At 50.7% G+C, this 23,739-nt stretch overlaps 2 protein-coding genes across 6 annotated transcripts in view; one reads left to right on the plus strand and one right to left on the minus strand.

Moving 5' to 3' along the window:
- The window catches only part of TESK2 (testis-specific kinase 2), a 111,262-nt gene that overhangs the window by 2,329 nt on the left and 85,194 nt on the right, over positions 1–23,739 (plus strand). Inside the window, exon 2 of the mRNA XM_017824699.1 lies at positions 1,496–1,617. The gene's annotated coding sequence lies outside the window, so the exon portion shown is untranslated. The remainder of the gene's footprint in view (positions 1–1,495; positions 1,618–23,739) is intronic.
- Positions 8,532–23,018, minus strand: LOC108502124 (platelet binding protein GspB-like). 5 transcript variants are annotated; one of them, XM_017824709.1, is made up of 5 exons: positions 22,918–23,018; positions 12,891–13,361; positions 11,536–11,865; positions 11,211–11,371; positions 8,532–10,394 (listed from the first exon to the last, which is right to left on the minus strand). In XM_017824709.1, the coding sequence occupies exons 1-5, from the start codon at positions 22,982–22,984 to the stop codon at positions 10,350–10,352; spliced, it is 1,074 nt and encodes a 357-aa protein (XP_017680198.1). In that variant the 5' UTR covers positions 22,985–23,018; the 3' UTR covers positions 8,532–10,349. The 5 variants fall into 5 exon arrangements, with proteins under 5 accessions (XP_017680198.1, XP_017680199.1, XP_017680196.1 ...); XM_017824710.1 differs by lacking the exon at positions 22,918–23,018 and adding an exon at positions 18,784–18,829; XM_017824707.1 differs by lacking the exon at positions 22,918–23,018 and adding an exon at positions 18,608–18,740.

Raw genomic sequence — 23,739 nt, forward strand, 5'->3', positions numbered from 1 at the left:
AACAGAAGGGATTTTCCTTCTGTTTTCCATCCACAGCTCTTGAAACCTTTTTCTGTCCCTATTAAAGAACTTTTGCTCCACATTATGTTGGAACCTGAGAGAGACTCTGACAAATCGTTTGAAGACTCATGGCAATTTGTTAACTGAAATGGAGTTAAAGGACATCTTAATTCCTTGTTTATTTTTCTGATCTTTCTAGCCCTTGACCATTAGCATATAAATGTCTGCTTTTATCAGTGGGGAAGCACCGATGAACACTGAGTCTGGAGGTCAACGTAGCTCTATTATTAGGTTTTCTTTGATAAAAAATATTGTATCAAATTGGTGAGATGTTTTCAATAATGGAACTTCATTGCAGTTCTCCTGTAATTAAATATAAATTCCCTATTTCTTTCTATAAAAGCCTAATGCTTTCCCTTATTATGTCACTCTCCCACCTGTTGTTAAGCTCGGATATGTTGTCTGTTCTGTCAACATCAGCTTAAAATGTTCCAAGCCCTCTGCTTTATCCTGCCCTGGCCTCACAGCACATTGCCTCCTGAATTTCTGCCACTGCAGTTGTTGGCTGTACTGTAAATCCGATCAGGGAGCCGAGCTGGTTCTAACAAGTGCGTCATTGTTTGGGGTTTTTGTTGTTTTTTTTTTCCCCTGAAGTGGTGTGTTTCACAGTGCTGCTGCAGGAAAAAAAATTGTGCTGGCACAACTGAGAGAACAATGTGAACAGGGCTAGGTGGGGAGGCAGAGATTCTGCTGCCAGACTGTTCATCTCTGAAAACACAACTGAATTGCTCAACAGAGCTGCTTCTAGGTATGATTTTGTTGGAAGCCCCATCAAAGTAGTTCCCACCCCATCCCCACGCCCAGTAACTGTTCCAGTAGGCATTGCTAAGCTTAAGGGACTGTCAGTGTTATCCTTCTAGCAGATCTACAGTCTCTGACCTGAACAATCAAGTGAAAAGTCTGTTCTGGAAGAAAGTGCCATCCATGGCACCTGCAAAGAAAGACAGAGATCATAGGAACATTTCCCAGTTACTCCAATTTTATTAACACTCTGGGACATGGTATTCCAGCCTCTCTGTGGTTTAGAGATCTCATGGTCAGGTCAGGTGTCCTGTTGTGCCTTTACAACACGAGCTGACCTCCGGATGGGAAGGGGTTTGCATTGTGGCTGTGGCTTTGAGCAGAAATGAGGTGGCTGATTCTTCGTGTTTTAAACCTCCATAATGTGGAGCTGGTTGGAGCTGTTGGTGTCAAAGATGGGTGAAATACAGTGCCTGAACATCTTTGCCAATGTGTTTGCTTTCCTGTCATGGACCTGTTTTCTGCTGCCTTGTGCCACTGCCCATACCTATGCAAGAATAAGAAAATGCTATTAAATTGGAATAGCAGCAGTTTCTTCATGAGGTGTCACAAAAGGCAGACAGTGGAGGTTTAGGCTCAGCAAGTCCATCCTTGAACTTTTGGCCTAATCTGCTGTTTGCCTAATTTCTTTTAGAAAGAAGCAAGAACTTGCTGAGAGAGGCAGAGTGGTTTTCTCCATCTTTGGGTGAGGTTTCCACCTCAGAGGCTTCATCTCCGATGAGCTTTCCAGGGCTGCAGAGATCAAGGTGCCTGAAGGTAAGTGTGGCTGAATCCTGCACCCTCAGGATCTAAAGAACCTGGCAAGGTTTTCCACAGCAATGTGGGTGACAGAGCTTTACCCTTCAGGGCATTCCAGAGGTCATGCTGATGAGAGGCACTTGCTGTGCCCAATTTTACTGAGTATTAGGTACCTAAAGGCAGGAAGGCAGTCCAGTCTGGAGTGGTGGCCTAGCACTTGGGCCAGAGTTAAAACTTTGCTCTGAGAGCAGCATTGCTATGCCAGGACAGAGGTAACATGTGTGTGCCTGTCTGCTCTTTCATCCTCCCTCTCCGTGCAGTGTCAGGGTAATGAAAAGCTGCATGTGAGGGCCAATTATGATACTTATCACTTCCTCTGACAGTGCCAAGATACCATTTTTTAATGTGGCTCTGTTTTTGTTTTGGTGCTGACACACAGCCAGTGAGAAGGTGAAAATTGCTTACTTAAAGAAGGTTCCTTTCTCAGCCTCTTTATCCTTTTGGATTTATGCCTTGCTTTTGGGATATAAAACAACTTTGTGTTTGCATTAACACTTAGCATTAAAAGAAATCAGGAACAAAGGGCTAATGTTCCTTTAAAAGAAAAAAATTCATGCCCTACTTGGGTAAGATGCTTAAGATTCTTGTGAATGGAGGCTGTAAGGCATGTTAAACTGCCCTGTGTTCTGTTTTTCCAATTTACTAATCCTGCTGATTCAGGCTTTACTAGCAAACCTGCTATAATTAACTGCTTTATAGACACAGTCGTAACATGTCAGGTTGCTGTTTGGGCAATGTCTAATGAGCCTGCAATTCCCATCAAGGGGTTAAGTTTTTTCTCTAACATTTATTCTGAGGCATATCAGTAGAGCCTTACTGATCAAATGCTCAAGCAAACCCACCTCATTTAATAATAAGCAGCTAGTTACCTGTTGCTATAGTATTACCTACAGTTATTAGGAGTAAATATTTATGTCCTAGTAGCATCAGAAACCCTGGCCAATATTACAGTAGAGGCACCCAGTAGCTGTGCTGGCAGCTTGCTGCCATACTTGGAACCACGATTCACTTACATGGGCACCTATTTTTATTTGAACTTAATGTAGCTTGCCTGGATGCTTGTTGGTATTTCTGTTTCAGTAGGAGATAAATGAGGATGTTTTTTAATAGAGTTTGACACAGATTGCAGACCACACTGAACCAGCAGTGCTGGAGGGGCTAGACAGAGGCTGCTGTTTGTTCTTAGGTTTGGCATATGGGGTAAGAAGTCTGGGGAAGGCTAATTCTTTGGTCTTTTGGTGTAGAATGCACAAATATCTCCAATGCTGTGTTTTGAGCTGGAGGAAAGCAGTGCTGGAGAAGTGACTAGAAATAGCTGGAGTGGGTGATCTCAGCAGTGACCTGACAGCCTGCCTGAACTAGAGCTGGCTGCATGACCTTTAATATTAACTAAAAGATGCACTCTTTACTGTCAGGAACAACTAAAAGGTGGAAAGGATATTGTCTTCCCGAGGTGAGCAAACTCTTCTTCTTGACTTGTTTGTTATCTGAATTTCTCAGAACTGGAAGCTGTGAGGTGTGGGGCTGACCCAAGGGAGGCAGCTCAAGGAAGGGACACAGCCATTTTGATGAATCATTCACAGACCTGCCCTGTCCCACACTCTACCTGAGTCCTGAACTGTTGGCTGCCCCCTTGCTTAGACCTACACCTTATACCCCCACAGCACCGTGCTGTGTGTTCTGTTCTTCCACCTCAGGTGACAGGGGGACACCACTGATGCAGGGCCTGATTTGTGATGTGTCAGCACCTTTTGCAGTTGCCATCTGGCTTGCACAGGGAGAGATGCTGTGGTGCCTGGCTGCAATGGGAGTCAGAGAATTCCTGGCTGTGGTCCTCTGTTTCAGCCCTCTCACATCTTCTGAGCTCTCAGTTGGTGGACCTGAACAAAGTGAGAGAATTTAGTATGTTGTCTCAACTAATGCCTTCAAATGGTTTGCTCTTTTTTTGTTTGTTTGTTTTCCCCCAAATATACTGTAAGTTTTGGGTTATGGTAGATATTGTTTAAACTGTTGGCTAGCTAAAGCTCTGGGATGTGTAGCTGGGCTTAGATTGTGCCTTTTAGGGAAACTATGTACAGCAAGAACAGAACAGATATAGACTCACCATAGATTTACCCTGTCTGACAAGACCCAATATGGAGCAGCTGACTTGACAAGAGCTGGTAAATTGCTTCCTCTTGTGTGGCACAAAACAGGCTGAGAAATTTTGTTATTTGAACAGAAAGTTCCATGAGGACCATAAAGGGGAGGCTGCTGGTTTGTTTTATGAGAATAGAGTGCCACAGTGACAAAAAAAAGGGCCTTGTGAAATTTCCTAATGTGGTTTGAATTTTTTTATTCCATTTGGCTCTGAGATAACCTAATTTTAGAACTGCTGTCTGGTGGAGGAGAAGGGAAGAGATCAATGAATGACACTGACTTCAGAAAGCCTTAAGACTGTGGGGAAAGAGAACAACAGACTATTTGATGCTGGAGGCTTTGTAGTTTAGCAGGTGGGATAGTGCAGGAGATAGCTCTGAGGCATTCCCTTTGCTCCCTGCTTCTCAGTCAATACAAAGGACTTTGGGATGTGGCACAGAGTCAGGGATGCTGTGAGGGGAGTCCAGCAGAGCACAGTTAGGACTGGTTTTAAAAGCAGAGTCTGGTGACACTGAGAGTAGCAGCAGGACTCATCAAGCGGAGGCTTGAGCACAGATCAAGACAGGACACAGTGGCAGAGGCTGCTCCTGTGAACTCCATCTCATTCAGTTGCATGGACTGTGGCTTCCCAGAGTTCAGCTCTGCTTCTTAGAGCAGATCTGAATGTGTGAGCAGCCCTTGGCAGATCACGGGCAGGGTGTAAAAGCCTGCTCGAGTGGCTTAGATCCCACTGAAAGTGAGCTGCAAAGTGACTTGGAGCATCCATGAAATAGACTGAGCAGGATGAGTGACCAATTCCCTGTCTCTCAGTGTGGGCCACCAGATTAGACCCTGTAAAATAAAGGGAGCTCTTTTCCCAGTGCTTCTCTAAGGCCTTTGAGAAAACAAGTTCCCTTTCTGCTAGACAGCCACAAATAGTACTGTACATAGTTCCTTCCACCAAAAACATAGCCTTCCACCTACAAATACTGAGATCCTTTTTAAAAAGTAGGCAAAATTTCTCATCCTGCCCCCAAGATTATCAGAAGGGAAACTGAAACAACGATCAAATCAGTGTCTTGATTTGCTGGTGTTGTCAGAAGGCATAGCCAGGATTAGCACAAAGGAAACCTGTGCTAATTTTGCAGTTGTCCCCAGCAAAACCCTTCTCAGTCAGAATCAAATGAGTGTCTAAATCTGTCTGAAAGGCATGTTTCAGAACCCATGAACCTTGTCTTGTTCCAAGCAGAACCTGCAATTTAGCATCAAAACCTTCAGGAGTTCGGGCATAACAGCAAATTTTAAAGAAAACACTGAACAGGGCTGACAGCTCATCCCTCTTCTTGCAGCTCCAAGATTGACCAGTGTGAAAGGAAACACTCTAATGCTTGTGAGAGTCATCCTGTGGCAACTGATGTGTACTTCTGAAGGAGACAGGATTAAAATAGGGGAGGGGAGAAGTTACCCTGCGGGAGATTGTCAACAGATGTTCCATTGTAGTTCAAAGAGCACTAGCAAAAGGCTTCTGCTGCAGGGATATATTAATTCTGGGCAGTTCATCACAGGGAGACCTGTTTTATGACTGGGAGGATACCAGAAGGTATCTTACTTAGTTACCATAAGGGAACCTACTTAGCTCTTTATTTGAACTGTGGGTGGGGAGTCCGGTCTACCTGTAAACAGAGAGAGGGCTGAACAGTAGGAACAAACACGTACTTATTTTCTCCCAGCTGTGACCACTGTCAGTCTGATCAAGATCAAGCTGGTTTTGTGGTTCAGGGGGTAATTTGGATGATGGGTCATTCAACAGAAAAAAAATATTGCAGAGGAACTGAGGCTAACCATTGTTAAATGGCTGGGGCACGTGAGGCAGACCTGTGTTGAGTATGTCTTTCAAGTATATTTATTAGACAGGAAGTGGGAACAAGCACGAGGAAAACTGTGCAGGCTGCCAAGCAGATGAACAAATTGATCCCTTTGTCTTTAAAATGCACAAATCTATCAAGTTTGACACTGTCTAACACCCTTTCCTGAAATAGTTAAAAGACTTCTTATAAAAGTTTACTGATGTTGCAGAATCAGCTATGGTGGGGGATCTAATTCACAAGCTCTGTATCACCAGGCATAATTAGAAAGTCCTATTCTGAGTAGGTCTAAGTGCTTTATCTTCTGAGACTGTTTTGAAGTTGTGCTTTGGGTGAAGGTTAATTTTTCTCAGGTCTGTGAGGAAAAATGTCCCCTGTAGCATTAAAGTGAGGAAGAGTCTTCACTGAAGTGTGGTTGGATGGGGAAGTTTGAAGTCCTTTGTTATGCTTCAATTCTGGGGGGTTGAACAAACAATTTTGGGAGCCTAATACTGGTGGAGACTTCTATATTTGCAGTCATGGTCTTCCAGCTTTGCTGGAATGTATCAGGTATGTATCAGGAGGACTACAGATTTGGCTTTTTTATGGACAGGAAGTGCAAGACTTTTTTGCCTTGTGGGGGATGGAAGGGAATATCGGAAAGAAGATTCCTGTTTCACTTCTACTATGAAGTGAAGCAGAGGTGGCAAGTAGATGGGAACATCCCTGGCAGAGGCTCAGGAGGTTCACACAGGAAAACTCTCCCCTTCCCCCATGACAAATCCACATTTATACCACTTTGAATGTAGTAGTAGAAATTTAAGTATAAATAGTGTGGACTTGTGCAGCCTCCTGTTTCCTTCCTAGGTGTCTGGGAAATGACAGTAGGCATGTCTGTTCTCCCCTGGGATGAGAAGAGCACCAGCTACGAAAAGCTTCCCAGGTTCTGCATAATTTCATAGCCTTCATTACTGAAAACTTACTGCTCTTCCTTCCCTGGCTTGCTCCTGCACCTCTGCTCCATGGATCAGTGGAATGCCTTTTTCATTCTGATTTAAGTGGTAACAAGCACAGGGGACTGTTATCCGTGGGAAATCCTTATGGGACTGTGGGTCTTGTGAGACCCACACACTGCCTTGTCCACTCCAGTGCTCCTCGAGGCAGTTGCTCTGCCTCTGAACAGTGTCTTTAGCCTTGTTTACAGACTTGCAGGGTGACATGATGGTTAAATACATCTAAAATACAGGCACTGAGCCATGAAGGACAACTGAGTGGGCAGAGAACTGGCACGTAGCACAGGTAGCCCTGCCCTTGGCACAGTAGCTCTAACACTGTCACTTTTCAGCTGCTCAAATCCCTTTCCCTTCAAAACATGAGTCTGGAGAGAGGAGGAGGAGAGGGCAGAGGTGGCACGTGGGTCTCAAACTCTGCTTTTCTTTTTCCTGGGTTTCTTTCCCTTCTATTTAGCTTTAAACCTAAGTGATTTGATTGATTCTTGGTCCCTTGCTAATTAATAATATTAATTAGCCTTAATTGCCTTAACCCAGGAGGCATTAAAACTTAACCTCATCAAAAGCGAGAGCTGTGTTCAAGGGGAAATGCAGAAACTGGCAACAGTTGATTTCTGGTTCTGTCAGTTTGCTTTGCTGCACTGGAAAGATGAAGCCCACACAAGCAGCCCGTGGTCCATCTCCAAACCTGGCCACCTCAGAGATTGAATCACCTGGCTGGGAGGTCAGAGCTTGGATGGTGAAGGCAGAAAGCTTCATTTCCAAGGGTGGCTGCCTGCACAAGCCTGTCCTGCTGCTGCCCCTCCAGCTAACACAGACCTGCACTGTGCAACCTCTCCAACAAGGCAGCTCAGCAGTTTGTTCTGCAGAGAAAGAATCAGCTCTGAGGGGGGTTGGTGGTAAAAAGGCAGAACACTAGAAACTCCAACGTAAAGCACCAGAATAATGCTGACTATAGACCTGAGAAGTCTGGCTTAGTTGTGGCATGTTTGTTCTGTTACTTATTCTGTTTTGTGTGGTTTTATGTTGAGTCAGGTCTGAAATCTCTGCAGGGTTTAAAGTTCACCCCCATGTCTTCAGATTACTCAGCAAGCAGTTTGCTAGGCTATGAAATCTTTGCTCTCCCCTTGCACTAGATCTCCCAGGGATTTGCTTTTCTAGATTTGTTGTGGGAACTCTTTAATAAACCCAATGACCAAGTAGTTTCACTCGCCACCTTTTGTTTTTGCAATAGAAAATCGTGTAATGCAGTCTATATGACATGAGCTGCCTGATTTTGCCAAAGTATTCTGACAGCTAGGAGAGACTATTAGCTCAGGAGAGACTCCTACCAGGTCTGTAGCAAAAGCTATGCTTTTGAGTGCCTCCCTCCCTGTGGGTCTGAGCTCTGAAGGGAAGAGTTCAAAACAGCTATAAAGCTAAACAAAGAGAAGTACAGGCCTTTCAAATTGCTTTGTCTGCTGTACTATAGAAAGAAGCATGACAGATGATGCTACTTAGGTTTGGATTAGGCTGGCTTTCAGGATATTTCTGTAAATAAGGTTTGGGGTTATAGTTGACAACGGAGGAGAATATCTTCAATCAGAGGCAAAGGAAGGGAGTCTAGAGGTGTAGGTTACATTATTTGGTCTAGTGCGGTTCTCTAGGACAGATTTCATCTGATTTAACTGTATAGAAATTAATCTCAGTCAACCCAGACAGGGAATGACCCTGACAAGAAGGAACACAAGCAGGGGGTGGTGTCCTTCTGAATGCTCAGAGCTACAGTTCATAGCTGTCTGGCATTTTCTAGTATCAGCCTTGTGAGTCTTCCTGCCCTGGACTGCTGCTGTTGAACCTATGAGAGGATTCACTATGTTCTATAAAAGCTTTTCAGTTAGATGTTTGCAATGAAAATATGAGGACTGAGACAGCTTTGGCATTTGTAACTTTATTGCAGAAAAAAAAATCCACTATCAACATATTTTACAAAGAAAGTCGCACTTTGGTGTCGGGCGAGTTTTCTTCCTCACCCCTTTCCCCTGGACAGCGATGCGTGGGAAACCAGAACAACCAGCCCCTGCCCTTTTGATTGTGTGCAGAGACACTTTCCAGCTATGCCAGCCTGCACCAGTTCCAGCCAGGATGGAGTTCTATTTTCCACGACTAACTTGCCAACTTTGTGCCGAAAACCAGTAGCACCCTGCCCTCCGGCAGGGGAAACAAGTCTGTAGCTAGGGAGATGGCTCTGTGCAGACAATGCTGGATACAAAAGCTTTGGAGTTGTGACAACTGCCCTTTAGTTCTCATGCCACAGTAGGAGAGAACCAACCCTTCTTCCCTATGTCATCGGGCATCCTTACAATACACAGAGGCCAAAGCCAACAGCTGAACCCAAACTGCACTGCAGCCATTTGTCAGTCACTTCGGAAGTAGTAACACAGGGAGGAGGAACTGCTGCCTTGCCCAGTTCATCTATCTGACCCAGGCCAGTTCTGCTCCATCTTTGGGCTTTGCAGATAATTTGGGCCCTGCTGATGGGGAAATTCCCCTCTTCCTGCTACAACAAGCAATAACAGCGCTGTGAAAAAAAAAGGTACTTTAGCTAGTGAGGCCTGGTATCTGTCCTTTGTGGGGTCAGTGATGTTGCTACTAAAAGGAGAGGAGAAATTGAGGCTTGTAAGAGCAATGTGGCAGATAATCTCTAGCCCTTGCTGTATCCTGAGGGAGCAACTGGCTTAGTCAAAAGTCAAACACTCTAGAGAAGGCATTCCTATTTACCTGCAGAGAAAAGTGAGCTAGGAAACAGGAGCAGGTGTGATTACATGAGGACTGTCATGTCACACACAGTCTGGTCCTTCTAAGGTGAGGGCACCAAAAGATCCTTGGACTTACACTCAGAGGCTCTAGTCTCTGGGTTTCCTTGAGGGGCCTCAAGAGCCTTGGATGCAGTCTAAAGCAGTGACATTTTGAGGCAAAAGTGCAGAATCTAATCAGCCTAACACCTAGAAAGGGAATGGGAGGAAGGCACCTACATCCAGGATCTGTCCTCGTGATAAGACACGGACTGGCTCAAAGACCAATATCAGAAGGTAAAGGAGCTTTGACCTTGCATAGCACAGGAGGGACAGGGAAGCAGAGCAGTCTATTATCCTCCTGGTAGGTGTTTCAGGATGGGCAGTGCCAATCCTGGGACTAAAGCTGAAACAGGAACAAAAAAAGTGCAAGAAAAAAACCCCAAACAAACAACCTTAAAAATACAGAACAAGAGGGAGCCCAAGAGAACTGATTTCCACATCCTGGGCTCCCTCAGAAAACAGCAGTCTCCTTTGTTAGCACTGTGCTGACACCACCAGTGTTAAGAGCCCTTGTTGGATCACTTGCCCACCTCCTTTGAAACCAGCAGCCACCAACATGGACAGAAAAGATCCATGCAGAACGTGATGGCAAAGGTTGTCTTGGCTAATTGGTCACCACACTAAGAGGAGGAGGCAGCTCTTCAGGGCATTATTTTGAGAAGAGCCTGGAGGAGAGGGCCAGACTTGGGCTCTGATTCGCAGCATAGAAACTTCAACACTGAACTATTTAAAACGTCTAAAACGAAAAACCATCTGAAAAGGATCTTTCAGTTGTGTGCAAATCATAGCCCCTCATTCCTTGGCAGATCATCTGGGACCAAGTCCTCAAGGCCTTGTCCTCAGGGAAGTTCAGCCGGCCAGGCAGAGGACAACCTGGTTGCCTAGTAGCTGTAGAGTGAGAGAGGGGTGTCCTCCATCATGTCATCCTAGAAGCAGAGAAGAGTGCTTTAATGAGATGTCTGCACGATGGCAATGCGGTGCCAGCCCGGAAGAGTGCTGTGCAGGCAGCACAGCCTTCTCTCCACACTGTCACAGTGTGGCCATCTGCCCAGCAATCCACCTAAATGCTGTCCCTGGGCAGCTCCGGGATATTTGGACTGCCACTCTCCCTCCTGCTCCAGCAGTTGGAGAGAAGAGGTGTGTGCAGGAACTGCCTGCCTGCTGCAGGGATGTGGAGAACCCCGGCTGTTGAAACCTCCACTCTTGAAACAGCATCAGCTTGCTTGCTAGCTCCCGTACTCCTCTGTCCCAGAAAGCACAGTGTGTTAGTTGCAGCTTCCCCAGAGCTAATTAATCCTATAAAACTCTAATATTTTTTTTACATTCCCAAAGGGTCAAACGCAGACAGACAGACAGACAGACAACGCCTTGGAGCAAAGCACAGAATCTGCTTTGTCACAGTCACAAAGCAAATATATCAGAAAACAGGAGAAGAGGCTAGGAAAGCGTCATTTCAGGACAAGTTTGGATGGAGCTCTCCTTCCTCCCTCTATTTAACCTCTTAGCATTCCCCTGCAGAGTGAGGGGAAGGCAGAGAGCTTCTTTAGTGCCCAGCCTTGAGACTTGCTGTCTTGATTCAAACCCTGGATGGAAGGAGAGGGACCTAAGAGGGAACAGGAGTGTGTGATCAGCATTGCTGCTGCTGCAAATACCCAAAGCATTGCTAATATAGTAGCAAGGGAACTGCAAAGCAGTCAGTAGCAAGCCAGACCATGTCAGGCTGGGCTGAAGGCGTGACTCACCATGGGCAGGTCCTGCAGGCGCCGGAATTCCATGCGGTTGTTGTGCTGACGGTACCTCAAGAAGCCCACCAGGCCAAGGATGCCCACCATGACAATGAAGACGGAGATCACGGTGATTACCAAGGGATCAGCCCTTGTTGTATCAGCCAAATTGGGTTGCTCTGCAAGGACACCAAGGGAATGAGGCCAAAGGAGAGCCTTCAAGGGCTGGAGCAGCAAAGTTTTGTCTTTTCTGGTTCTGCTCAGTACAAGCACAAGGCAATCTGAGGTAGCCCCAGCCCTTTGTTATGTTTTGTGAGAGCAGGGACAAAAGCAGAACATTTACCTGAATTTTCATCATCACCAACATTCAACACAGAAGCTTTCTCATGTCTGGGCTCTGATGACTGCACCCGTGCAGATGTGCTGGTGGGCATGGCAGCTGTGCTGGCAGATGTGGAGCTGGTCATGAGGGGTCTCACCGTCGCAGTCGTGGAGGCGGTGGCAGAGGACATGCTCTGTACGGTGGAGATGGGAGCAGAGAAGGTTCTGGGCTCTACAGTGCTCTCCTCTGTGGCACCCACAGGGCTCGTTCCTGGCCTGGTTTCAGACCTTGCTGCTGTGGGCCCCACGGTCTGCTCATCAAAAGGCCCCAGCTGAGAGCTGTTAGTTGTTGCTGCAAAATAGGAATAAGGAGTTAATTTAAAGGATAAGAGCAAGCACACTGTTCTGTGGAACTGGGCAAGATGAAAGCAAGGCTGTAAGGGACTACAGGAATACCAGCTTACTGTCAGTCCCTGGGAAAACAAGCAGGATTGATAGAGAAGGCACAGCTGAGCCACGCTGTAAGTCACAGTGCTTAGAAAGTCCTCTTGGTTTTCGTATGTGCCAATCTGCAATAGCAGCCAACCTCAGCTGGACCCACAAGGCTTGTCCTTGGGGACAAAGGACAAGCTCAAACAGCTCTGCACACAGCTGAGGGTTACCCCAGAGCAAGACACTGGGAAAGGTCTCTCATCTCTCCTTATGGGGAGCACAAAAGGGGCTGCCCAGGGACTGGGGCTGTGTTGTTGTATCACAGACCCTGTGACACAAGCCAGGGCAAACGATGCGATTGCGCATGAACACCGTGCAAATCAGGGGCCAATCAATATCTGTCTTGCATTAGGGGGGTGTGACAGCCTGGCAGGCCCCAAGGTGGGTAAGACTGGGATCCCAGACCCTATAGCCAGTCCCCACGCTGCTCAGAGGGACCCAGGGTAGAGGCTCTCACAGCTGCCCAGGGATGGATGGGCTGATGTTTGTGCCTGCCCATCTCCATGCTTTGTGCTAAGGGAGGGTGTGCTGCCCCATTCTTTAGGCAGCAGGGAAGGCTCCTGCTGAGCCTCCAGCCCTGGTGCCAGAGGAGCACAGCTGGGCAGCACTGCTGAAGCATGTTGTTTCAGATGAGACATATAAAGGATGTCCCTGCACAGAATCACTGTCCTCATCACAAAGCAGCCAGCCCAATTAATACATAATTAACGTGGTTTACAAAGAGGATGCTGAACTAACACCTCTGCAAGTCCCACTGAACTGGCTACACTTAATGGCTCGTTCCCTTCTCCCTTTCTCCAGTTTCCAGGAGAGTGCTCAGATATTTCCAGGCTGAGCATCCTTGAGGCAGGACTTTCTGCACAGGCAGTAAAGGCAAAACCTCACCCGGCACAGTGTTCAGAGGAAGTGAGGGGGTTGCACTGGTGGCCTCATCCGTTTCTTCAGTTGTGCTGAAAGGCTCTGTGGCTTCATGGCTGGGCTGGTTTTCTTCCAGAGTGCTGGCAGTCAGTGTAGGGGAGGGGATTTCAGTGCTGCTGTTGACTGATAAGCTCATATTGTGGTGCTCAGGATGCGTAACTGTGATGTCCCCAGGGCTGGCAGTGGTGGAAGCCTGCAGTCTCTCTGCCTTGGAGTCTGCCATGGGGGTGGTAGGGATGAAGCCATTCTCCACCTCTGTAGTGTGGGCCCCAGTGGCATTGAGTGTTGCAGAAGTCAAGTTTTTCTCCAGGCTTGTCTGAGGAATGGCAGTAGTTGCTGGACCAAAGTCAGAAGCTTCCCTTGGCTGATGCGAGGTTAGCACTGTGCTAGGAAAAGGTGATGGTGTCTCCAAGGTCTCTCCTGTCTCCTGTCCCTGTCCTATGGAACAGAGTTAAGAACAAGAAGTTTGTCAGAGATCCCACACTGAGAGGAGAAACAGAGCAGAAGGACAGAAATAGAACCTTTTTATCCCCTTAACTCCAAATCCAGCACAGATTCACACTCGGGAAAGGGATTCAATAGCTACTCTGTCCTCCTGGCCTTTCTGAGGCCTGAGATCTGCTCTAGGTGACCTTCCTTTACCCTCCTCCCCCTTAAACCCTGTGTTCTTGTTCTGTGGGGTCAGCATCACCAATCCCTCTACCCTAGAGCAACCACGAAACATTTTTCAATTATATGGGTTTGTTAAAAGTACCACTTGAGACCTGATTCTGTAGGAAATTTTGATAAGTCTTTCTTGGCTCATCGAGAAAGTCAAAAGTGGTGCTGAAAAAATACACATGAGGAAAACATGGAAGTAGACCCTCTAGCTCCCTCAGCCTGATGAAGTGGAGGAAAGTGATATTTAAAAAGTCTGTGGCTGGCAAGGGTAAAGCATATATTGTGAGTCATTTTAGTAATAGTGTGGAACTACTGCTAGAGGGAGAGGTAAAATGGGCAGCAAGAGAGTACTACAGCTAACAGGGCTGTTGGTGTTGAGAGTCGCCTTCATGAGCTATTTACAAACACATCACCACCATGAAGTGCAGCTATTGTCACAGAAATGGGGAGCTACTCAGCCTCCCACTAGAGCAGAAAGGGCCAGCAAGCAAGGATTTCCCCAGATCCACAGCTGTTAGACAGTGTGACAGCATATGGGAGGAGGAAAACCACAAGGCTCTTACACCGCCCCTTCATTAACAGGGATCCTGTGAGGGTTTTTCAGGGTGTAAACAGGAAGAAAACAGAAATGTAGCCACATCAGGATGGACTGCCTAGACAACTTAAAAACCACACAGTCAATATTTTGATGATTTCTATTCAAGTTTCTACTGAAGTCACAGAAGCCTGATGAGCCAACTATACAAAAAAATAAAGGTACTGAAGCAAATCCATCATGCCCCTCCTGTCCACGGTGAAGAAGCATCCAAAGCAGATGCCATCACCAAGAAAACATTCATCCTACAGCAAAGGATGAAAGGTACAAACCCCACTTTTGTACTCCTTTGGGGAAATCTCAGTAGTTTTTAAAAGCTTTTCAGAACAGACACAGTTATCGGAGCTCTTCTCCAGCTACAGCACTTAACAGGCCCTAAAAAAAGACACAATATGCCTCTCTCGAGACCTTTGCAGTATCCTGACCAGTTGGAGAATTCCAAACCTCAAAGCAGCCTGACAGAGCTGTGCTTCCCCGGCCCAGGGCCTCAGTCCCAGGAGGGCTCCCGCAGGGATGCACAACCCTGTTCGGCACTTTTGGAGAACAAGCTCTCACGGGGAGCCCCAGCTGGGGCAACTTAAACATGAAGACCAAAGGCATAAGTGATGCTCCCTTTGGCCTCGCCTGGATCCAGCTGTCCGTGGCCAGAATGTGCCTCCAAATAAGGCAAGCTGCTCTTTGGAACAGAGCTCAGGCATAGGATATGCTTACACTAGTAACACCTGGAAGGAAAAGAGCTGAGCACCGTGTTTCCTGGGATCAGGCACCAAAATACACAGCTTTTCATGTGACAATTTCCAGCCCTAAACCCAGCACTGCTATTCAGCATGCTGCCTGCTGGGTGAGATCCCACCAGCTCCAGAGCGTGCGCTGGGCAATGCTGACGGATCCCGGCTGGGCACTGGCGGATGCTTGCTCAGTAAACACCCAACTGCTGCTCCTACGCAGCAAGAGACACACACAGAGCCGTGCTGTCACCGTGGGGTAAACAGGAAAGGTGGTGGCCAGATGCCCAGCCAGTGGCAAGCCTGGCTTTCAATAGATGGCCTGTGCCCGGAACAGCCTCTCAGGAGGTGGCAAGCCATGACTGAGGTCACGAAGGGGAAAGATTTGTGGAGAGCTGTCTTGCAAAAAGGCCTAAGCAACTCTGAAACCATCATGCCAGTTTCTGACTAGAAACAGAAAGCCAGAGAGAAGGTGGACAAGTCTGGACTCCACACACAGGGCACCTCCCCACAGGGTTAGGAACTGGCAGCCCTGCCAGGAGGTGCTGTGGGACAGCAGTGTTTGTGGGGACAAGCAGCTTCCCTCACCCCGCTGTCTGCAAGAGTAGTATTTCCCTAAGCTCTTCTCTCCCAGTAGCCACATGTCCGTCTCCTTCCCACAGAACTGTCTGGTGTCCAGCACTGCCAAGGAAGTGGTTCCCTGGCAAATGGGCCACTCTGGCCCAGGCCTGGTGTAACACAGCACTGCGGTTTGTAAAACCTGGTTTGTAAAGAACTGCAGAAGAGATGTTAAAATTGGCAGGTGAGGAGCAAAGGAGTCACTGAGAGGCCTTTGAGCAAAGCAGGTGTTGATGGCACCTGGATTAGCAGGTCATCCAGTCTAGCAGATCACAGCACCCCCAGCTCCAGAAACAAAGGAGGGCCTGATAAAATGGAGAGCCTAATCCAGACTCACACAAAGACTCAAGCCATTAAGAGATGATGGTGGAAAGACAGAGAAGGCAAGGGCCAAGGAAACAAAGGACTATCAGTAAATCCTGATCACCCGGGGACAGACAGACAAAACATGCCCATCAGGGGACAGACAAAACATGCCCATCACTTGTCTGTCAGCTCTTAATAAGGGCACATCCAAAGCCACCAAGCACAGCACCTGGGGAAACCTCCCATAGGAGCAACTTGGTACTTGTGAGCTGTGGGTGTTAAAAGACTGCAAGCACAAATGACTTCTGTCTCGGTTTTGTTTTAAAATAAAAACACCCCCCAAAGGCCCTTGCATTAAGATTGCTATATCGTTGCTGCAATGCCACAGCTTTGTTTACCACAGTTTCATCACCCAAAAAGGCAACCCATTCCCACCCAGCTCCAGCGCAAACCCTGTGGTGCAGTGGGGAAAGCAGCAGCTGGCTGTGCTGGGGGAGACCCAGCAAACCCCGCACCAGCTGCGATCCTCCAGGGTCCAACCCCTGGGGTCTGTGCTGGGTTTCCGGTGTCCAACAGGTCAGAAAATCCCCAGCTCCAGTGCTGTCACTGCTGCTCCAGTCACTGGGCAAAGTTGGGTTTAGGTGTTTATTGGTTACCCATAGAGACGCAGGTCAGAGCTCGTTCCTCTGGCGTCCTCCTGGAGCTCTGCTTCCTGCACCACACGCCAGGTAAGCCGTGCCTGTACTGCCTAAGGCATCACCCTCATCAGCTCCTGGAGACAAGAGGGAACCGCGTCCTTCTTGTTTCAGATGGAAAGGGAAGGAGTTAGTGTGGATGCTTCACTTTCTCCAAGTGATCCTCCAAGGCCTGACAGTTGCAGCAACCCAGCACAGCTGGTAAAGGTACGCTCATCCTTGGATCCATAACAAAGCAGATACGACTGTACCAAGCAAGAGCTCTGGACATGACAGGATCTCTGTTTCCCTGACAGGGAACCAAGTGTGGGCCTGCTTAGGTTACACTGCAGTGCCTGCTGAAGCAGAGCTGGCTGCTGGTCCCCTGGCTACAGCCCCACTCGTGCCCCCCCTGTCTGTACTAACCTCCAGGCTCAGCCTGTGCGTGGTGAGAACCAGAGATTCCAGACCACATTAGGGCAGTGCTGGTGGATTTGGAGCAGCAGCTCCCATCAGACCGTGCTGACTGCAGTGACCTCTGTCTGGGAAACAAGAGGGGCAAAGGAAGAGGGTGGCCCCAGGGGAGGAGGGATGCAGCCAGCCAAGAAGCCCCTGCCTTGGACAAGGATGGGAAACACTCTCAGCTCCTTGAAGGAAGGGAGGGCTCTGAACGTCAGCCCACGGCTTCGGCCCCTCTCCAGTGCTGCCTGACACCACTGAGGGCTCTCCATGCCATCAACCCGAGCTCCCACCAATTCCAGAGCAGACATGGCAAAAGTATGCCATAACGGAGAGGAGTGAAGGAAGCCAGTTCTGCAGGAGACAGGGCCATTCCTGCCTTGTGCTCCCTGCCCGAGTTTCAGGGCTGGGGCCAAGTGAGGGGACAGGGAAGCTTTGCACAACCAGCACAGAGCATTGCTGCTGTGTCAGGGCAACAATGCAGAGCAGAGACGTGCCCTCCATCTTCTGCCACAGCAGCCACCCCACTAGTTGTTTCTCAGAATAAAACAGTGACACAGAGCAGGGCCTCAGCTGGACCAGCCCACTGATGAGCTCTGGCCACAACCCTCATGCCACAGTCTCAGCAGCATCCTCTGCTCCCTCCTTCCTGTTTCAGCCAGAAACAGCTGCCTGAGCTCCCCAAAGCTCAACACAAATCCAAGTCCTATCCATAGACTTTACCACTGTTTTTAAAATCTCTCTTAGGATGAGATGGAGGAGAGCCACATATGGCAAGGAACCCCATGGCAGGCTGGCTGATAGGGCTCAGGGGGAGCAGGGCAGCAGCGTGCAGGCTGCAGCCACTGCTGGAAAAGGTGCACAGAGACCCAGGTGAGAGCTGAGCACAAAGATGAGAAAGGATTCACCCAAGATTTCAGAAAAAGTTCCCGTGGGAGGAGGACTCCCTGGTGTGGATGTATCCTCCTGTGCAGGCTGTCACTGTCTGAGGGCAGCACCTCGCTTAAATCAGCTTCCTACAGAGTGCATGTCAAACCACTGCTCTGATTCATTGAAAAGGCATACAAACCCTTCTACAATGCTATTTTGGTGCACTAAATGAATTCAATGTCCATTTAAGTTTAACAGATCCAGCTGCAAACAAACCAGTAAAATGGAAAAATAAAATGTTTAAAAAGTAACAGTGTAAACTGTAACCTATATGTATGAAAGCAATTACATCCTATTGCTTAGCAAAGTACTCAATTAAACGTAGAAATTATCTTTGGTTGTCAGTTATTACCGTTTTATGGTTACCAACCAACGGTAATTACGCAATCTCTTCAAGGAAAAACAGCTTGAGTATAAATGCAAAAAACCCCATATAGTGGGATTTAAAGCCAAGGCTCTTCATTTAATTTAAAAGCAGAACTGGAATAGCTGCTAATTAGATACTAGCCAAGCCTGATGTCTTCTTTGAAAAAAAAAAAAAACAAAACAACACCCAAACAACAACCAGCAGAAGAGATTTCTGGAGCCCTTCAGGAAGGTGCCAGATGCACCCAGGGATGCTGTAGAGCAAACATCCTCATTGCAACGAAAAGAGGCTCAGAGACGTGGATCCAATACGAAAGGCAGCGCTTTGCAAACTCAGCTCCAGCTCGATACCTTGCAGGACCTCGATGGAGGCAGGATACCAGTGGGCTGCATTTGCCACGCCCTCCAGCGCTCTCCCTGACAGGGCTGATGCTTGGACTGTCCCCATCCCCATCCCTGCAGAGAGAGGCTGGACAGGCTCCGTCTGCTGCGAGGAGTCTGGGCGGGGTCGTAGGCTCAGATGTGACCTTGAAGCCTGCCCACAGTGAAGCCCTTCATGGCAGCAGTTAATTAACTGGACCCCATGTAGCCTCTGCGAGCTGTTGTGCAGGCAGAAAACTGGGGGGGAGGGGGGCTGAACCAGGAGCTGCAAAGCAAGGGCTGAGGTAAGAGACGGGAATAGAAACCAGGTCTCCTGACCGAGAAGCTCCTTCCAGCCCCATAGGCAGGTGGCCACGAGCAGAGCACGAGACGGGGTCAGATTAGATACAGGGTGCTGAGCGAGTGTGGTGCTGGGGAGACACAGCCCAGCACCCAACCAGCCCAGGCAGGCAGGAGGAAGCTTCCCGGGGGCATCTGTGGATGCCAGGCTGCAGAGGCTTGAACTCCTGGGGAACTAAAACGGGAGGCAGTGCTACCACCTTCACTGATGGCACTGTGTTTGGGACAGGGACAACCAGGCAACAAGTGGCATGGCACAGCAGAACAAGAATTGTGAGAACACGGATGAGCAGCCCTGGAAATGGCACCATAAATGCCAAACACAGGTATTTCAGTACTTGGAAAACCCATGAAACAGCACAGGCATGTCCAGAGCATGCAGCACTGCTGGAGCCTGGGCCAGGGAGGGGTGCAGTGCCAGCCTGATTGCCTGCCTGCGGGACACAGCACCCCAGGGTGGCACGGTCTGCCTGGTCCTGCCACATGAGACCCTCCTCACCCAGCCAGGGTGGGGAAAGATGCAAGAAACTTCTTTTGCACACATTTCCTCCATCACTGATCCCCCATTTACAAGTGAGGGGGCTTATCCCGAATTCATGTGGCAGAGAAAAGGGAGAACAAGCTGTTTTACCACCACTGTCACACCAGCCAGTTATTTTCCACTGGCCACATGCAGCTATGGAGCATCCTGCTTGGCAGGAAGGTGCCCAGGAGGCTCCAGTGCTGTTTGTTTTTGTTCCTCAGTGGGGGACTGAGCCGTGATAAAGATCCCTTTGCCCACAGGCTACTTGGGATGTGCACAGCACCCACGGCCTGGGAAGCCTGCCCTTCTGCAGGGCTGCATAACCCCAATAATACAGCAACAGCAGGGAGCTCTGGCATCAGCCAGCCCTGGCCCTGCTTACCTCAGGAGTCACAGCTGCACTGAAGGAAGCTTTCACATCATTAGAGAAAATTAATTAGCCAGTTGCCTTAATAGCAGCCCCATATCAGCAGGGAGCCTGCTCTCCAGTGCAGCATGGCGTGAGCCAGGGGAAGTCTGGACATCAGGAAACCTGCCCAGCCCTGAGCAGGCCCCAGGTCCTTCCAGCTGTGTGACTGCTGGTTCCATGGGCTGTGAGGCTTCGAGGAAGCATCCTGCCCTGAGCAGCAGCAGTTTGGGTCATGTTGGCACTTCCCTGGCCCTGCCCTGGGCAGCCCTACAGGGCTCAGGACATGGCCCCAGATCCCAGCATTGCTGAGCCTCATGAGAGCTGCCCCACAGAGCATGGTGGGGATAGCACCCTATGGAAACCCCTGCAGCAAGAACTGTGTCTGCCTACCCAGAGCGTTTTGGTGGAAAGGAAGGAGGAGCAGGGGCCTCTGAGCTTTGGATAGTCCCTGCTCCCCTTTGCCTGGAGGGACGGGGCCAAGGGAGCTGAAGGAGGTGAGTGCTTTGCCCCTGCCCAGAGGGTCAGGTCTTGGAAGGGCAGCAGGAAGCCAAGACCCATCCTGCACCTGGGGGTGGGGGAAGAGCATGTGCAAAAATAAAAAACTGAGAGCACTACATGATGGGGATAGGCAGGGGCAGCAGGGTCAGGGTTTACCCCACACAGCTGGAGGTGCTGCCCTAAGGAGGTGCTGCCTAAGGATAATCGAACTACAGCTCAATTCTGGGCACTCAATTCTGGAGCCATCCTGCCAGAGCAAGGATGAGTCCATCCACTCCTCCTCACCCTGGGCAACAAGGGGAAAAAAATCATGATAAATGGGCTGTAGGACCCTGCAGCAGACACACTGCCCGCCTGTGTGTGCAGCCCCAGCACCGACAGACGGGGCTTTATGTGCTCACGCTGCTCCCGGCCCCGCGCTGTCCTCTCCGCTTGTGAGGCAGCTCAGGGAAGGAAAGGCAGCAAAATGCCCAGACTAAAATTACTCGGGGTTTGATTTTAAAGGCGAGTGGTGCTGGAGGAAGTGAATTTCCGCAGGCAGGGAAGAAAGGCTGCATTGAGAGGCCGGGGTGGGCAGAGCACAGGGTATGTGGCAGCCTGAGCTCCTCCGTGGCCCCGCAGCAAACCTGGACTGGGAGTGGGAGCAGGACACTTGGGTGCAAGGGGGATCTGTCCTGGGAGCATGGAGCTGAGGCAAGCAGAGTTCTGGATGGATTTGTCTAGGGAGTGATGACTTTGGGGCCAATCTTTGGGTGAACCATTCCTTTCCTCCATCATTGTCCTGCTGGAATTCTCTGGTGTTTCGTTAAGGGTTGTGCTTCTGGCATTTTTTTATTGGTAGCATGTCTTCGCTGCTATCTATTTTCACAGAATATTTGCTCTCTCAACCCTGGTTGGGATTAGCTAGCTGATCCAAAAGCTATGAGGACAAGGGCCAGGTCAGCTGCATAGGTACCATTTCCTGCAGCTGTGAGGGGACTCTGGGATTGGAACACTAAGCAGAAAAGATCCCAGGAAAAACCCAGCAAAACCTTAGCTTCTGGTACATTCCAGCAGTTTGAGCCTTGGACTTTGCAGCAAAAGGGCTCCTAGGAGCCAGCTGGGGTGAGGGGCTCCCTGGGGTTTCCCAGTGTGCTAGAGTGTGAGAGACAGGGCCAACACAGTCAGCAGCAGCAACAGCCCACAGCTCCTCCTCCTCTCAGCGGTGGAAATCCTGAGTCCTTCCTCTACCAGTGGCTGGTCACACCCCCCCCACCCCATCACAGCACAGCCACCCTCGCGTGGGGAGTGCAACGTTACCCAGGGCTTTGCCCACATAAAGGGAGCTGGTTTGGGGCTGTTCCCTGTGTTCAGCCTCAAACCAAGTCAAACTGCATCCGGCACCCCAAACCTCAGCCTGAGTACTACTCTTGCTGCTGGGGCTCAGCCCCACAGGCATCTATGGTAAGGTTTTACTGGTCCTAATTAGTTACTGGAAACCGAGTTTCTATGTGTCATCTGTCGGTCTCCATTGCTGAAGTCACAGTGCTGCGATCTGACCAGAATCTGGCCAAGGGTTTTTCCTCAACCACAAAGAAGACGAAACACGTTTTACTTCCTGAGCCCCAGGCAAGCCCCTAAATGCCACTGAGCCTTTGTCACTGCCAGGGTCACGGCGAAGGTGACAGCCCCCCGACTCGGGGCACACACACTTCAGCCACGCGGCAGAGCTCGGCGGTGTCGGAGGACGGGGCTGTCAGCGCCACGCTGCAGACTGTGCCTGCCCACGTGGGGACGTGTTGATCGTGGAGCCGAGCCGAAATACGGCTTGGGAGAGTTTGCCTGGGGCCGGGGTCCGGCTCCTGCTCCGTCCCGGACACCGGCATCGCTTCCTCTTCCCGCAGGCACAGAGCTCCCGTCCCGTCGTGCTGCGGGAGGCGGCAGAGCTCGGGCTTTGTCCGGGGTTCCCTCGGGGGGAAGCTCAGCAGCGGCTCGGAGGCACCCGAGAGCTGCAGCGCGGGAGGCAGGAGGTTCGCAGGGCTGGATGCAGGAGGGCGAGAGCCTCCAGGATCCTTCCTCCCCTGCCCGCGCATCCCCGCGGGATCCTGCCGGGCGCCGGGCGGGAGGTGAGCCCGGGCGGCTCCGCCGGCGGGAGCAGCGCTGCCGGCAGCTGCCTTGTATGGGCAAGACCGGCACCGGTGGCCGCGCCGCTGCCCGGAGCGCGGGGCTCGCCCGGGACCCCCCCGAGCATCCCCGGGCCACCTCACCTGCGCGCCCACGGGGGCGACGGGGCCGGGGGCATCCCGCCCGAGTTCGGGGGGCGGGCCCGGTGCGCTGCTCCCCGGTAGTTCCCGTCCCCGGAGGGGGCTCCCCAGACCCTTCTCCCGCAGTCGCACCGGCGGGCGGAGGAGCCCGGGCCCCGGCGCTGCCCCGACGGCTGCCCCCGGCGCTGCGCTCCCCGCCGCCGCCAGCCCGGCGGGTTTCCCCGACCCGCCTCCCCGATCCGGCCCCCTCGGGCGGCCGCCCCGGTACCTGGCAGGGCGCAGAGCAGGCAGCAGGCGGCGGCGAGGCGGAGCAGGGCGCGCCGCGTCCCCTCCATGCTGGGCCGATCCGCGCTGGCTCCGCCGGCGGCACCGGGGCGGCGCCGGGGCGGGCCCGCGGCCGGGGCGGGGCGGGCGGCACGTGGTCCGGCCCCGGCGGAGCGGGGTGGGGGCTGCTGCCGACCCCCGCACGCCTGGCCTGGGACCTTGCGTCTCCGTGTCGGACAGCGCACTCCCGGTCCGGTCCCGGTTCGGTCCCCGGCACCCCCGGTCCAGTTCGCACCGCCCCCACCATCGCCGCTTGGTCCCCGGCATCCTTGGTTCGGGCAGGATTCTCTTGTTCTAGTCCCATACCGGCCCCGGCATCCTCAGACCGGCCACTCCTGTTCTGGCAGGAAACTCCCGGTTCTGTCTTTCTCTGTTCTGAGAATCCCCAGTCCAGGCCTGCACCACCTCATAACCTCGTGGACTGGTTCAAGTGACCCCACTCCAGGACTTCAACACCCCCTAATCTGCTCCTGGAACCCCTAGTTGACCACAACACCCCCACTTTTGCCCCAAGCAGGGATGGGGACAGCAGCTGAACCCAACCTGGGGCATTACCTGGGGCCTCTGGACAGTTTTGGGGTACCTGGGTCTGTGGGCACAGCCAGGTGCGGAGCTGTTCTGAGCACCCCTGGATGGTGCCCTGGCCAGTGTTCAGTCATGTGCTTAAGGTACCATGTCTGATTTCTCAGGGCATCCTGTAGACCTTGGGGCATCCCCTGGCCTCACATCCCTCCCGATGTCCTGGGGGCTGGCCAGCCTCATCCAG

Source organism: Lepidothrix coronata, unplaced genomic scaffold (assembly GCF_001604755.1).
Source record: "Lepidothrix coronata isolate B3197 unplaced genomic scaffold, Lepidothrix_coronata-1.0 Scaffold112, whole genome shotgun sequence".
Taxonomy (NCBI): domain Eukaryota; kingdom Metazoa; phylum Chordata; class Aves; order Passeriformes; family Pipridae; genus Lepidothrix; species Lepidothrix coronata.

Coding starts and splice junctions, on each gene's coding strand:
- LOC108502124 (XM_017824707.1), bottom strand. CDS start 18,710: ATGGGGATGGGGACAGTCCAAGCATCAGCCCTGTCAGGGAGAGCGCTG. Junction 11,866..12,890: donor TCCTCTGAACACTGTGCCGG/GTGAGGTTTTGC, acceptor CCTATTTTGCAG/CAACAACTAACAGCTCTCAG. Junction 10,395..11,210: donor GCCTGCAGGACCTGCCCATG/GTGAGTCACGCC, acceptor CTCTGCTTCTAG/GATGACATGATGGAGGACAC.